The 16691-nt window shown below is 37.6% G+C and overlaps 1 protein-coding gene across 3 annotated transcripts in view; it reads left to right on the forward strand.

Annotated features, from left to right (window-relative positions):
* Window positions 1-16691, forward strand: part of LOC104612653 (uncharacterized) — a 62182-nt gene that overhangs the window by 9693 nt on the left and 35798 nt on the right. For 2 of the 3 annotated variants that reach the window (XM_010280170.3, XM_088893497.1), the window contains exons 4-10: window positions 1104-1205; window positions 1322-1490; window positions 1634-1732; window positions 5083-5229; window positions 10694-10733; window positions 10955-11012; window positions 11130-11212. In XM_010280170.3, the coding sequence (XP_010278472.1) occupies window positions 1104-1205; window positions 1322-1490; window positions 1634-1732; window positions 5083-5229; window positions 10694-10733; window positions 10955-11012; window positions 11130-11212 (698 nt within the window). The remainder of the gene's footprint in view (window positions 1-1103; window positions 1206-1321; window positions 1491-1633; window positions 1733-5082; window positions 5230-10693; window positions 10734-10954; window positions 11013-11129; window positions 11213-16691) is intronic. The other variant, XM_088893496.1, reaches the window with a different exon arrangement.

Genomic DNA, 16691 nt, shown 5'->3' on the forward strand with positions numbered 1-16691 from the left:
ATATGAGGGGTACTTGCATGCATTATATATATCCACCATTCTCTTTGAAGAATAAAGATTAACATAATGAGGTGTTTTCTGGGTGCAGCCTTGGGAGCCATAGTGAATCTGGTAGGGGGACAGTGCTTTTTGAGAGTTTAATGTGGATATCAAATTGGTATTTTCTGGACCATTAGGACTGGGCAATTCTGTTCAAGCAGAATTACAAGCTTTTCTCCAATGACTGAAAGTGGCACTTACCTATGGCATTTAGGATATTATGATAGAAGGTGATTCCAAAGCTATGATATCTTGGATGGATGGTGAGGTGAATGGATCGATTGACTATGGAGGCTTAGACATCAAATAAGGGAACCAAGACAATTGGCAGCATCTCTAGGTGCAGGCCTCAATTGGATTCCTTGATCTATTAATAGCCTTGCTGATTTTGTAGGCTGTGAAGGTGTTGCAGACAGGCTTTAGTGTAGGGTGATTATTCATTGCACCATCAGAAACTGGTCTATATGGGGGTTCTATTAGGGGCAAATGGGGAGTAGCACTACTAGCTATATTGTATTTATTGATAAAAAAGGTTTGTCTATTACTGGGTAAATGTCTTGGGTGTAGAGGGAAATGATATACTGTAGATATGGGTTCTGGGCCTTTATTTTTTTAATTTCCCTAAATCCACATATAGATTAATAAAGTTTTTTGATCACTCATGTGAAAAGATCTATTCATTGTAAGATTAAGTGGTCCCAATTATTCTGATGATGGCTTGGTTCAATTTTCTTTATATTTTCTCCTTTTTCTTTCCTTCTTGGTCATGAGTATCCTGCATGGAAGGTCCTCAACCACACACCCCTGCCCCTCCCCCAAAAATAAAGAAATAAAAACATTTCTTATTAGAATTTCCTTAGCGTCATCCCTATCCCTTGCCAAAAACCTTTTAATTCAAATCTGATTTATCAATGTAAATTTCTTTCTTACCTTTCAAAAAGAAAAAACCTATTACTTTTGCAGAAAGTTTTTTATTTCGGAATATGTGCTCATGAAATTGCATCTGGTTTTAGTTAGAAATTTGATTATGATGAGATTTTTATATTTTTCTTGTTCTTCCTCAGGCAATATTGCAAATTATCTCAATCTTTTGGAAGTTGAATCTATTTACCTTCCAGTCCCTGTGAATTTTATTTTCATTGGATTTGAAGGGAAGGGGAACCATGGTAAACACTAAAAATCTCTGCTCTTCAATATTTTCTGTTTAATGGTTTCCTTTTTAAGGCCAATAATTAGATTGGTTTCTTGATGCTTGCAATTGCATTTATCATTTTTTTCACAGAATTCAAGCTAGGTCCTGAAGAACTGGAGCGTTGGTTCACAAAAATTGATCACATTTTTGAACATGCACGGATACCACACATTGGAGAAGAACTTACCCCATTCTACAAGATTAGCATTGATAAAGCACAAAGTCACCATCTTCCAATCATCAGTCACATAAATTACAAGTAATGGTTTTGTACCATCCTCTTCTACTTGTTCAATTTAAAGTTTGGGTTTAGTACACTGCATTGCAATTTCTTAATTTCTACTTCTGATCTATGGGGCTGACTTATCTTTTTGTTGACTTATATTGTGCATGTATTTGCAGTTTTTCTGTTCATGCCATACAGATGGGAGAAAAAGTTACTTCTGTTTTTGAACATGCCATAAATGTCTTATCCCGCAAGGATGATGTTTCTGATACCAGGTATTATATTTGTATTCTGCCATGATCTTGAATCATCTGCTTATACGAGTATTGCGATTTCTCAGTTCCTTGTAACTATGTTATCCATGCATACTATTAAGGCTGCAATCTTATCTTGCTCCTTAACAAACAAAATGTGATTAGCTTGGCATTGTCAGTATCCCACATGCTGTACCATTTTATTAAAGTAAACTGTGTCTGAGGGGACTGTTCTAGTCCATACAATGATTTTTTTCAACTTCAAGCAACATACTTTCTCTCTTCGCTCTTCACTTTCCTTCATTTGAAAACTTGGTGGATAAATCATATACACCTCCTCCTCCAAGTCTCCAATTCTCCATTTAAAAAGCAGTCTTAATATTAAGTTGATGAAGAGGTCAGTCAAAATTTGCTCCTAAGGATATAAATATCTGTATGTAGAACTGAACACAGAGAAAAAGGGAAAGAATAAAACCGAAGCTGACAAAAGAGTAATCTCCCAAGTCTTAGTTTGGTTGAGACTTTTAGATTGGTTAGTCTCTTCCATGGTTGTCAAGGCGACTTCTAGGTGCCAATTGGTGTCATTGATTCACTGCAAGCAGAAATTGTAGTGTCGGGGATTCCTGCTATCATATGATGAAATGGAGACTACCTCCAGGAATATCAAGAAATAAGAACATGGCCTAGCATGTGGAGTGATGAATTCACATTATCATAACACTTTCTTGTGGCCTCTGAGAAACCCGGGCAAGCTAGAAGTCAAAGGATAGACCAAATCACCCAATAGGTGCATGCCTGGTGGATTTGTTCATGAGCTCACATAGTCACAACGATTTCTCGCGACCATCCAATAAAACACACACATGCTGCTATCAACGAAATTCAAAACCAACTAAATAACCCAGCGAGGGCATGTTTGGTATTGCTACATCGAATGATACAAGAACAAGCCACTATCATATAAAATATGGACTACTTTAGGGTATGGTACCTAACTATGACAATCAGGTAATACCAAGGTAGCTTAACATGTAGAATGACACGTAGTTGATAAGGCACTCATGGAGGGTTGCGTCACTTAATTGCCAAGGTATTTTTTACACAGTGCTTTTGGCTACTTTAATGTTCTTAATTTCCTGAGATTATAGTAGTAAAACAGACATTGTTAAACCTAAATTGTTCAGTTTGAGTTAAAATACTAGTTTCTTTTTATTATTTTTCTTATTTGTTAGGGTTCAATCAAGATGTATACTGTCTTGAACCCTTGAAGACTTCAAAACCTGAATTAATAAAGCATGGAAGAATTCAAAATTTTGTGTAATCACATACTGATTTTCTTCTTCTTCTTTCATTGCCTTTTGAATATCTTCATAAAACATCTTCTTAAAAGGCAATGAAAGTTGTAAAATCATTATTTTTTTTATGTGAGAAATAAGAATTTCAGACCCTAACATAGACTTGTTCGGGCTTGCCTCGAGAGGCGTGCTACAAAGGCAACTCATAGAATCAAGAATGCAATATGTTTTACATCACATTAACTACTTTTTTTTTTGATCAATCATCACATTAACTACTTGAAGCAATGCAATTAAGGAAAAAAAGAGATTGCGGGTTTTACATGCTTGAAAATGCTTTATATGTTTGCTTTTATTTTTAAATTTTCATTTGAATACACTTTACATGTTATGTTTATGTATTTTAATTTTAGATAATAGGTTATTTATCAAAAAAAAATTTAGATAATAGGTTTTTTAAATCATTTATTTTAAAATTTAAGTTTATATTTTTTTTTAACATCATGTTTATTATTTTTTAATATTTTTGCATTTTTTAAATTTTTTTTGGAAATTTCTTACTTTTTTTTTGATTTTTTAGCTTTTTTTTTGTAATTTTGCGCCTTTCTTAAAAAGGCACGCACCTTGCCTTGCGCCTCAGGCGCAAATTGGCCCTTGTGCTTTTTTTGTGCCTTGAGCTTTTAAAACACTGTATGGAACCTAGGTAACTACCCTAGGATTCATGGTTTTTATTCAAAAGAATCCCATTCCCTAGGCATCATCTATGTGCCTGCCTGGGTGACTAGGTGACAAGGTGCCCTCTACTGCCTTGCCGTGGTGCCTTGAAAATGGTTTTGGTAACTTCAATACCCAGAAAATATCTCAGCTTTTCTAGGTCCCTTTTTTGATAATTATAATAAACTTATATTAATTCAGTAAATATAGGCAGTACAAGCAACCCTTAGAGAGGCATGAGGTGCTATCTCTCTCAATATAAAATAAAATTTCATATTACAATTGAGGCCAGAACGATTGATTCCTATTAACCCCTTGCTTAGCTAAAGCATCTGCCATCACATTTGCCGATCTCCTCCCCCAATGTATCCTCAAATTCATATTTTTTGTGAACTGTATCTTTCATCTCATCCCTAAAACACTATGTTATAGACTCTGGTTCTTGCAATCATCCTGTCACCAATTTTGAGTCCCCTTCAATCTCAACGTTTACTATATTCATTTCAATTGCAATTTGTACCCCTTGTAATGCAACAAGCAATTCAGCCTGACATGTCCTTTTATCACCCTTCCTATTCCAAAGGGCCCGTCTTGGCTGCTCCCATCAAAATTTAGCCCCACGTAATCTTCAACAGGAGGCATCTGGCATCCACGCTAAGTTATTCTTTCCTTTTTGAATGAGCTTCTAACCACCATCTTCCAATTTTTCTATAAATCATCAATTGAGAACTGCGATAAAGTGTCCAAATCAATACTGCCCTCACTACCATTCCTCATCAATGACCACCATATGTACCTAGAATAGCCAGGGAATATATTGATCTCAAATCTGGAGCAAGGACAAGATAACTGTTCTGGTTGAATCCCCAGTTCTCATGGGATATCAGAGCAACCAATAACATCCTTTATATTCTCCAAATGCCTGATTGAACCTTACTGGCCTGCATTCCATGGAGAGCAACCATAAGCTTGATCATTCCAGGTGAAAAAGAGTGGGAGTGGGGTGCAAATTAAAGGTTGCATAAAACAACCTTTCATGCATCTTTAACAGTAGAGTTATTGAATTATTCTCCAGTATGAACCCAACTTACTCGTATACTTTGACAACAATGAAAGAAAGGAAAGGGAAAGTAGAGGAAAAGTACATGTCCTTTCTCCTAGTATGGCCTATAGGTAATTTAAATTGTTAGTGGAACAATCTTTTGGGGCTAAAGAATCATTTCTTTGTGTTCTTTAATTTGTTCATTTATACTAACATTGAAAGTTTCAGTTTGAAGAAATGCTTGGCTGATTACTGCATGTAATTCGATATGGATGCTTTTGAGCTGCTCTGTTATGATGTTTTAATGCTTGTATGTACAGAGATGATGAAGATATTCTTTGGCAAGTAGATTTGGATAGTATGGATTTTCTTTTCACAAATCTTGTTGACTATCTTCAACTTGAAAATGCATACAATATTTTCATCTTGAATCCTAAACATGGGAAAAGAGCTAAGTATGGATATCGGTAAGTACTCTGATCTTCTTCTCATTCAGGCTAGTGAGGTACTTATCTTAAATGCAAATTGTTTCATGGTATGCCAAACTACTTTGGAGATAACCTAATAATACATAGAAACCATGCAGGTTGATATTTCTTATGTATAAGATAAAGTGTTTTCAAATGTTTTCCTCCCTTCTATTGCATATTTATTTCTTGGATTCTGGTGGAAGGAGCCAAGAAATTCTCTTGCTGACTTTGTGATGCTTGTCATGTTGTATATATTGCATTCTTTTAATTGTATAATAAACTTCAAATGTTCTGTTGTCTCCTGATTCTGGTGGCACACCTCAAAGCTATGGGGGGTGTCCTGGGCTATGCCAAAGACTTTCATGGATCTCTTGTGGTGCTGGAGTCTTCTAGGTTCGACCAGACAGCAAAGTGCATCTGGTTGTCTATTCCTGCGGTTGTGTTTGGCATTGTGTGGGCTGAAAGAAACAGAAGACAATTTCAACAAACCTCAAAGGAGGTGGAGCATCAGAATCCAACTGTCTTTAGCATCAGAATCCAACTGTCTTTCTGAGCTCCAAGAGCTGGGGAGTTGTCCTTGTGGGCTTGTTGCATCATGTTTCTTGCTGGTTATTTAATAAATTGTTTAACTTGCCTTCTTCAGAAAAAAACTTCAATTGTTACCTATTATAAAAGTGTGTCACCATGGAAAGCCATTCATGATCTACTTCCAACTTTTTCTCCTCTCATCATGTATGATTTGAACACGGGCAATTCCATAAAATTCTGGGAACAAATCTGGGTGGGAATGCCACTCTTATGGATTTGTTTCCTTCCTTGTATGCCCTTTTTGATTTTAAGAATGAGCCAGCTTCTTCTTTCATTACCCCTTCTTCCTCATCTTCTGGATTTGGGTGGAATTTGGGCTTGAGAAGGGTTGTGAGAGATATAGACTTGAATAGTATCTTGAGCCTCCTTGGCCTCCTTGATAATGTTTTCTTGGACCCTACTAAGCTGGATTCTAGAATATGGACCCCCACCCCCTCTGGCTCTTTTTCTTGTGCCTCTTTTTTCAAAGTTCTAAGTTAGACCCCTAGCCCTATTTCCCCTCCCTTCCCGGACACTGAGGTTTGGTGCAGACCAATTCCCCCTTGAGTTGGTGGTTTTTGTTGGGAAGCTTTTTTGGAAAGAATCAATACGGTGACTTGCTCCAAAAGAAGAGGCCCAATACTTGTTTATCCCCTAGCTGGTGTGTTCTATGTAAAGCGGATGGTGAAACTTGTTTTCATCTATTGGTAAATTGCCAGTTTGCTAAGTCCATTTGGGTGTGGGCATTATCCCTCTTTGGGGGTAGTTGGAATCCTCCAAAAAATTTGCAAAGCCTTTTGTCCCCTTCCTTCTTCAGGTGCCGATTGAAAAGGGGAAGAATCATGTGGAGATGTTTGAGGGCTGCTGTATGTTGGGCTTTGTGGGAGGAAAGAAATTCCAGGATCTTCTTTAAAGAAGAGAGGGGCAGTGAAAAATTGAGAGATTTGATCCTTTTAAGGGCAGTACAATGGCTGAAATCTGTTGTATAGGAAGAAGAGAGAAAGGGAGAGAGGAGAGGAGAGACGAGAGGACTGAGAGCCCAAAAAGATACTGCAGGCGGAGCAGTATGTTATTATTTATACTAGGGCGACAACAACTAAACATAAAGAAAGGAAAAGTACAATAGTACCCCTGCGGTACTATACATATATAAAATAACATCTGTTAACACTCCCCCTCAAGTTGGAGCATAGATATCAATCATGCCCAACTTGTCACATAGATCATGATGCCTTGAGTGGTGTAATCTTTTTGTAAAGATGTCTGCAAGTTGGTCCTTAGAGCTGACATAGGGAGTACACACTTCGCCTGCGATGACTTTCTCTCTGATAAAATGCTTGTTGACTTCGATGTGTTTTGTTCTATCATGTAGCACTGGGTTAGCAACAATGTTTATGGCTGCTTTGTTATCATAGAATAGGGTCATAGGCTTGTCCACTGGAAAACCCAACTCACTCAACAGATTCTTTATCCACATGCTTTCAGCCACTCCATGAGCCATTGCACGATATTCAGCTTCAGCACTGGATCTAGCCACCACACTTTGCTTTTTACTTCTCCAGGTAACAAGGTTTCCTCCTATAAAGGTGCAGTAGCCACTAGTAGACTTTCTGTCATTTAGAGATCCAGCCCAATCTGCATCAGTATACACTTCAACTTTCAAATGCTCGTGTCTTTGAAACAACAATCCAGCACTTGGAAACCTTTTAAGATATCGGGGGATTCTTTCTGCTGCTTCAAGATGAGTGGACATAGGTGCATGCATAAACTGGCTAAGGACACCAACAGCATAAGCAATGTCTGGGCGGGTCATAGAAAGATATAACAATCTCCCTACAAGTCTCTGAAACTGTTTCACATCCTTGATAGGTTCACCTTGGCTGTCACCTAATTTATGGTTGGGATCAATGGGAGAGTCAATTGGCTTCACTCCCATTTTTCCAGTGTCCTGGAGTAAATCTAGGACATACTTTCTTTCTTTATGTTTAGTTGTTGTCGCCCTAGTATAAATAATAACATACTGCTCCGCCTGTAGTATCTTTTTGGGCTCTTAGTCCTCTCGTCTCTCCCTTTCTCTCTTCTTCCTGTACAACATGGTATCAGAGCGGGACGTCCAGGTCTGAAGGGTGAAGTCAAGCAGTCTGTCTTTTCCTCTTCCAGCATGTAGAAGTCAAGCAGTCTGTCTTTTCCTCTTCCAGCATGTAGAAGACTTTGTTTCGAGGGTGACAGATTTTTAGAAGTTATCATATGCTGTCCATCTGCTGTTCGGCTGCCCTGATGTTCGACTGAAACTTTCAGAAGTTATCATCTGATGTTCATGAAGTTATCATCTGCTGTTCATCTGCTGTTCGGCTGCCCTGATGTTTGATTGAAGTACCTTTTGTTTACTCTCTTCTCCTTTTTGGTCGTGTGCTTGTACTGGACCTGTACTGGGTCTGCCAAGGTGTGAGGTGAGCTTCACCCTTTTCTTTTCCTTCTTGTTGTGGGGTCGTTTTATCCCTGTGAAACCGTAGGTCGTAAGGACCTTGTTTATGTGCTGCAACAACAGTTTTTCTTGGATCCCTGTGAAATCGTAGGTCGTAAGGACCTTGTTTATGTGCTGCAACAACAGTTTTTTTTGGATCTCTGTGAAACCGTAGGTCATAAGGACCTTGTTTATGTGCTGCAACAGCAGTTTTTTGGTGGACTAAAGGCTGTGTTCCTCTTTTTGGGTGTTGTTTTTGAATTTGAAATCATGAGTGGTGAAGATTCTGCTACATCCGGAGTTTCCTCAACGCTGAATGGTATGAGTGGGGGTGTGGACCTATCCTTTCCCATGGCTGTTGTCCCTCTTGATGGTTTAAATTATTTAGAGTGGTCAAGAGGGATCAAACTGTACATGACTGCAAGAGGGAAGATAGGTTATATTAATGGGAGAATTAAAGAACCACACTCTGGGAGTGCTGAATATGATAGATGGAATCGGGAAAACAGCATGGTTATGTCTTGGCTTTTAGTCTCCATGCAACTTCAAATAAGGAGGAATTTCATGTGGGTTGAAATGGCAAATGAGATTTGGGAACAAGCAAAATCAACATATTCGGAACTGTGACACTATGCAAAAATCTACCAACTACAGGCAGAATCATCTACTTGTAAACAGAGAGGAGAGGAGAGACGAGAGGACTGAGAGCCCAAAAAGATACTGCAGGCGGAGCAGTATGTTATTATTTATACTAGGGCGACAACAACTAAACATAAAGAAAGGAAAAGTACAATAGTACCCCTGCGGTACTATACATATATAAAATAACATCTGTTAACAAAATCTTCAGAGCTGTTTACAGACTTCACAGTGGATGATTTATTGAGGAAGTGGAGTGAGATTGCTAACTGCACCCAGCCCAAAACAATAATGAGCGTGTATTGGACCCCCCCACTGGCCAGTTTTTTAAAACTTAACTTTGATGGGAGTAGTCGGGGGAATCCAGGACAATCGGGGATTGGAGGTGTGTTTAGGGGTGAGAATGGGCTGGTTTCAGCCTTGTTTTCAGGCCCATATGGAGTGGGTGATTCTCTCAGGGCTGAGATTTTTGCAGTTCTAGAAAGAGTCCAAAGAGCTAAGGAGATGAATATTAGAAAACTCATCATTGAAGGGGATCGGAGGTGGTGGTAGGGTGGCTGAACAAAGAAAATAGCAGTTTATGGATGTACAGTAATGAGAGGAGGAAATTTAGATGGCTTGTTCAAGAGATGGAAATTAAGATCTGCTGGGTGAAAAGGTCAGCTAACTCCTTTGCTGATGGGTTAGCTAAGCAAGGAGTTGAGAGGGAGTTAATGTTTTGGGCACAAGTGTAATTTTTTCCGTTTTTGTTCTTGGGAGCTCAAGCTCCAACTGGAAGATAAGAAAGTTTATCTTCATCCTTGTAATATTTTTGTGATTAATTAATGAATTGTGGTTATTGATAAAAAAAGTTCTTTGTTGACTTGCATTTTATATTAAAGTTATCCTTGCATGTTTTATCTCTAAAAGTTTCCTTGCATGTGTATGAAGTAGCATTTCATGCTGTCGGATAATGAGGTTTGGTTGCGTTTTTTTGTGGGGAAGCCTCATTTAAAATCATCAATATTTTTGACAGATTTTTACCATAAATTGTAGTTAAGAAATTATTGGAGTAGTAGGTTTTACTAATAATAACAAATTACTGGAGGACTAAACCTTCCAACCATCCAAAGAAACCCTGAAACCCTAAAGTTGGCTTAATATTCAAATTAGTCTGAATTACAAGACTGTCCTTTCAGATCCTGGAAACATGGGAATGAGGCTTCTTTCAAGATATTGAATAATCTTGGATGCTTATAACATTGATTTCTATTTTTTGGTCCAATCTAGAGATCGTTTAGGTCAGTGGGCTCCATAGGAGATTGTCGTGTCAAATGGTACCCGGTTTTTCTTTGGAATTGCTTTACTACCAAACTCTTTTTCCTTTTGCTCTTACTGGTATATGTCAGTTGGTTTTGGCAGTACTTTTATTTAGGCTTTGGTTAGAGCACTGGCTGAGGAACTGATGTTCACACTCCAGTGGATTAGTTTTCGTGGGTAGACTCCAAGGGGAATACAATGTGTTAGTTTTTGGGGGTAGATAGCACTTTGCGAGTCTACTTTTTCTTTACATCCAAGTAATATCTGTCTGTTAATAATCATCTGTAAAATCCTTTGATTCTTACAGATAATAATTATCCGTTGATAGGAGACATTTTATATTTAGCTGGAACATTGTATTGGATGCACATGGTTTGCATTGTAAGGCTATATATTTTGTTTTCTTTTGTAGGCCTGTTTTTTTATGATTAATAGTTTCTAATTTATGCATAAAAGTAAAAATTTAGATTTTTTATTTTATTTCTTGCACAGGAGAGGCTTATCTGAGTCTGAAATTAGTTTCCTTAAGGAGGTAATTTCCAATTTACATCTTACATTTGGTTTTTAATGACTCTCATTGCCCTTTATATTACCTCTAGGTGCACATGTTTTTTTTCCTTTTCTGGTAAATAGATAATGGTTTTCTTTGAAATGTTCATTTGTTTGTATCAGTCTGTTAGACGTAGGATTTTTTTACTCCTATATCTTTTTTTAAATCGTTTGGATGAAGCTCTAACAGAAATTGACTTTCAGAAAAAGGGTCTGCAGGCAAAAATTCTTCAGTCAAAAAATGTCCAGGAAACTATTCTTGGTAAGTAGCGAACTTTGCTCTCATCTCTTACATGTTTTCTTGTATTAGAAGTGGTAGGTTTATGCCTTTCTTTGATGATCCTGGTTTCATGATTGTGTTGTTTTCCCTTTATGTCAGCTTTAGATAAGATTAAAAGACCTTTGTATGAAAAGCACCCTATGACAAAATTTGCCTGGACAACAACTGAAGACATTGATACGGTAAGCACTCGTATGTTTTCTAGTAGTGAAATTATGTTTTCTATTTCAGGTTTGGTTGAAAACATTCTTGTTATTGGAATTTGCTTTTTTGATAGGTAATGTGAAACTTCCACATAGGAGACTAAATTGCTCTCATCCAAGGTTCAAAGTATCGATACGATACGAGTTTCGGTCGTATCGTATCGGTACTTGGAAATGGCTGAAACTTTATTTATTTTTTCACATTTTGGTTTTTTGGGAAGCTTTTAGCATGCTTTTTATTATTAAAAAAATTGGGGGTCCGAAACACCTGGAAACAGGCGTTTCGGACCGTATCTTTTTCAAAAGATACGATACAATATGCCCCCTATCAGGCGTATCGTATCGATACTTTGAGCCATGCTCTCATCCACATTAATCCCTGCAAAACAGCTTTTATCTAGATTGATCATTTAATTAGAAATTTACCCAAAGAGCTTCACAGCCAACCTTGAATTCTTTATCCATCGAGCCTCTCCTCCCTAACAGAAGACAAAGATGCCATCAGCAAAGTGGAGATGTTTGACTACCATTCTATCTTCTCGATTCTCTAATCCCTTATTTTCTGCATTCTACCAGTTCTAGTGATAGTTCTACCAAGCATTTGCAACCAAAATGAAGAGAAAGGGAAATAGTGGATCCCCTTGTCTAAGACCTGCGTGCTTCCAAAAGAAAAGCCCTTAACCACCCCATTCGCAAAAATTGAGTAATGACAAGATTGTAGGTATCCCAAAATCTACTTGCATCACCTATCACCAAGCCCACACATGCTCATCATGACATCACCTCAAACCAAGCCCTTTTCCTGATATTCTCATTTCCTTTATGCATTTATTAGCATTAATGATCTGATCGGTAATTTGCCTATCTTGAAGCAGGCTCCTTAAAAAGGTGTTCTGGTACAGGGAAGAGCCTTGAGCCTTCTTAAGTAATTATTCATCTAATGAAAATATGTTTTAGTATTTTTAAAATTATAAAAGGACATGTTCTGTTAATTAATTGGATGATTAGAAAGCAATAACAGTGATTTTTTAAATGATTAGTTCATATGAAGATGTCTACTTCCTGACTAGTAATAAATTAAGGATTTGAAAATATTACTTGCTATAAATTATCATATAATATCAAATGTACCTATTCTTGATATTTTGAATTGTAAATTTTATGCCATTGTTTTTTATTTAATATAGAAATTATAATAGATATATGCATATGCTTCTATTGCTATATTGTTATTGGTGATCCTTTCATAAGAGTTAACCAAATACATTTGAATAAATTATGCATAATTAAAATTTTTCACCAATGAAAATTTTAAGGACAATTTATATATAATGGGAAAAATGAAAAGTTATGGGTTTAAAGAGAATTAAATGGTATTAAAACAATTTGTTTTGATGACATATAGAAATGGTGATTTTATTAATATTATTACCAAGATGACATTTGGAAATCTGAAATCTGATACCTCTGAAGTTTAATTAGATCATATTGTGATAAAAGGTTATTTTTATGTCTAGACAATGTATGTTTGTGGTCCTGTTAGACGAGCATATTGGAGTTGTTAACTAGAGTGGCCATTGCAGTTTGTTTTATTCATGGTTTAAAGTATCAGTACACCTTTGTGTATCAGCAGTGGTGTATTGGTAGTTTAAACCATACATTTTGTTTTTTTTTGTTTTTTTTTCAAAATTTCATTTTGTAGATATTCTTATATTATTTAATAAATAAAATAAAGAGTTTCCTGAAAACAACTTTAAACAGGTGTATAGGAATCCTCATGATACGATATGATACGCCCGATACAGGGTGTATCGTATTGATACTTTGAACCTTGGTTTTATTTAAACATGGGTATGAAGGGTATTATTGTTATATTGAAAGTTTTAAAATATTTAAAGAGTAAAGAAAATGTTTGTGTATCACTTATTAACCAGAGCAAGAGTTCATGTATTTAGTGGGCCTGCCATAGTTGTAACCAGATGCACTTGACTACTTATCTGACTAATTTTAGCAATAAGTGGCAATATTTCAAATTTCCAAATGCCCAAGTAAAAGTCGTTGAAATCAATATAAACGATATTGAAACACTATGTTGTAAAATTGGGAAGAGGGAGCTACCTCTGCTCGGTGCAAGAGGACTCTTAGTCCCCTCCTCCCTCTGGATTTATAAAATTGAATTTTGATGGCAGTAGTTTAAGGAATCCAGGACCCTCTGGGATTGGGGGAGTATTCAGGAATGAGGAGGGGATTGTTTTTGCTTTGTTCTCTGGCCCTATTTGAGAAGGTGATTCTCTTAGGGCTGAGATCCTTGCAGCTTTGGAAGGAATTCAAAGCGCAAGGGAACTAAATATAAGACGTTTGATCCTGGAAGGTGATTTGAAGGTGGTGGTTAGTTGGTTGAAGAAAGAGGACAGTGGTTTGTGGAGCTATAACAATGAAAAGAAAAAAATTCTTATGGCTGTGTAGGGACTTTGAGATACAATATAGCTGGGTGAAGAGGACCACTAACTCATTTGCAGATGTGTTGGCCAAGCAAGGGGTGAATAGGGAGTCTATCTTTTGGGCTAATTTTTAATTTTCTTTCATTGTATTTTGTTGATGGAGAGCTAAGACATTTTATCTCCCCCTATTGTACCTAAAGTTTCACAATCTTCTCATAATTAATAAAGCTTTTGTTATTATTATTTTTTTGATAGATAACAAAGAATTTTATTAATAGATATTAATAAAGAAAGATACAAAAGGAGGGTTAAAAACTCTTAACCCTCTTGTATTTTGACCAGGGCAATCCACTGGCTGAGATTATTAGATTCCTTAAAATTATATTCCTTTGATGACATGTGGAGGAACTGGAGGGCTGTGGCTAGTAGCAGTAACAGAAAGAACAGGGTACCAGATGTGTAGGTACCCCCTTCAGAAGACTGGACAAAGCTGAATTTTGATGGTAGCAGCCAAGGAAATCTGGGGCCTTCAGGGATTGGGGGGGTGCTGAGAGATAAAGATAGTGACGTTTTAGCTTTGTTCTCAGGCTCTGTGGGTATAGGAGACTCTATCAGAGCTGAGCTCCTAGCGGCAGTACAAGGCATTCGGGTTGTGGATCAGTTACGAGTTCAAAATTTGATTGTTGAAGGAGACTCCAAAGTTGTTGTGGGTTGGCTAAAAAATCCAGATTCAGTGATCTGGTGCTACAGGGGTATTATGAGGAAAGCTAAATGGTTTTCAAGGAACATGAATGTTATTTTTCAGTGGGTGGGTAGAACAGCTAACACCATAGCGGATGGGTTAGCTAAACAAGGGGTATCAAGGGAACAGTTTTTCTGGGCAGCTTTGTAAATTTTTTGTTACTAGTCTGAGGTAGTACATTGTTGCTATTGTGGAGAGGTACCAGCTTGTGCCCCTCCTTTGGGAAGGCTGTATTGTAATATCTTATTGATTTTATTGAATAAAATTCAATCATTTATATAAAAAAAAACTCTTAACCCTCCCAAGAATACAGTTCAGATTACAATATTGCCCAGAAAAATTTAACTCTTCCCACCCCTTGTTTGGCCAATGAATCTGCCAAGGAATTGGCGCACCTCTTAGTCCATTGAAACTTGACTTTCATATTTTGTGTGACATGTCTAACTTTCTTCTTCTAATTTAGAAACTTCCACAAACTAGAATCATCCTTCATTAGCCAGTTTATAGCCAACTTAGAGTCACCTTCCACTATCAGTTTTCTGATATTTAACTCTTGAGCTCTTTTTGATCCTTCCAAAACATCCAGTACTTCAGCTCTAAGAGAGTCCCCCCATCCAATAGAACCAGAGTACAAAGCAATAATTCGACCTTCATCATCCCTGAAAGCCCCCCTATACCCAATAGGCCTGGATTTCCTTCGCTGCTACTATCAAAGTTTAGTTTAATGAACCCTGAAGCTGGAGGGGACGAAATTCGGTTAGATGAATTCTTCCTTGGAGCTGACGAAGCCACTTCTCTCCACTTCATGATGATATCTCCTTTTGAATAGTTTTCAAAAATTTGCAAAGTCTTAACCCAATGAATCACCATTATAGAAATTAGTTTAATGATTACACCCTTATTCCTTTCTTTCCCATGAAAGGTCCATTGGTTCCTTTCCTCCTAGACTGTCCAACATACAACTGCTCTTACACACCACAGAATTTTCCCTCTCTTCTTCAGCCCCCTAACTGTAGTAGAATGGAATAGGCTTTGTACATTTGGGGGGGAGGGTTTCACTTGCAACCAATAAGATAGAAAAACCAACACCAGATCTCTGAAACAAATGGGCAAGAAACCAATAAGTGATAACAAGTCTCACCATTCTTCTTACAAAGGATGCACCAGTGTGGGGATAAACACCAATTAGGCCTTTTTCTTTGGAGTAGGTCGCAAGTGTTACACTTTTCAAGGAAAGCTTCCCAGCAAAAGGCACTAATTCTGGGAGGAAATTGGTCTACCCCAGACTTCCAAAACTGGAAAAGGGAGCCTAAAAACAGGTGGGGAATGAGCCAACTCTTTGAAGAAAGAGGAACATGAGAAGACACCCGAAGGAGAAGGGACCCAAATCCTACTATCCCTCCTAAGGGGGTCAATCACCACATCATCTAGGATTTTTAGCAGGTCAGAAATGAGGTTCAGTTCAGAGTCTCTAAGGGCCCTTCTAAAACCCAAATTCCAGCCAATAGTTGAATTAGAAGTGGTAAAAAAAGTGGAGATTGGCTCATTTTTAAAACATGATAATACAAGGAAGGGAAAAGCTCTTTCAACGGAGTACTTCCCACCCAAACATGATCCCAAAATTTCATGAGGTTACCAGAGCACAGATCATATCTGATTAGAGGAAGGAAGGAAGTATGGCATGAATGGATTTCCAAGGAGAAGCTCTCGTAGCCCTAGTTGAAACTCCTGAGTCCTAGCCATCCGCCACTTGCCCATGAATACTTAAGACAACTTGAGCCCATAATTTATCCCTCTCCAAATTCAATCTCCAAAGCCATTTCCCTAACAGAGCTTCATTCTTTTTCTGCAAATTACCTAAAGCAAGCCCACCGTCACTTTTGGTTTTGGTAACTATATCCCACCTGACTCTATGATCCCTTTTCTCCTCTTCTGGTTCCCATAAGAAATCTCTCATTAACTTTTCCAAAACCTCACATATTCCCTCAAGCATTTTAAACACCGACAGAAGGCCAATGTTGACTTAATCAAAGTTATCCTGCTTCCCATGGATAGGTAATTTTTCTTCCAAGATGCTAACCTCTTAGTGAATCTCTCAATCATCGGGTCCTAGAAACTCTTTTTGCTTGGGTTATCCCCTAGTGGCAGCCCCAAATAGATCAAAGGCCATTGAGCAATCTCACAACCCAAAATTTGGGCTCTATCCTCCACCTCACTTTCACTCAAATTAATGCCAATCACACAACTCTTATCTAAATTCACTTTGAGATTAGTC

This window comes from Nelumbo nucifera, chromosome 8, assembly GCF_055504915.1.
Source record: "Nelumbo nucifera cultivar China Antique chromosome 8, China Antique-T2T, whole genome shotgun sequence".
Lineage (NCBI taxonomy): Eukaryota > Viridiplantae > Streptophyta > Magnoliopsida > Proteales > Nelumbonaceae > Nelumbo > Nelumbo nucifera.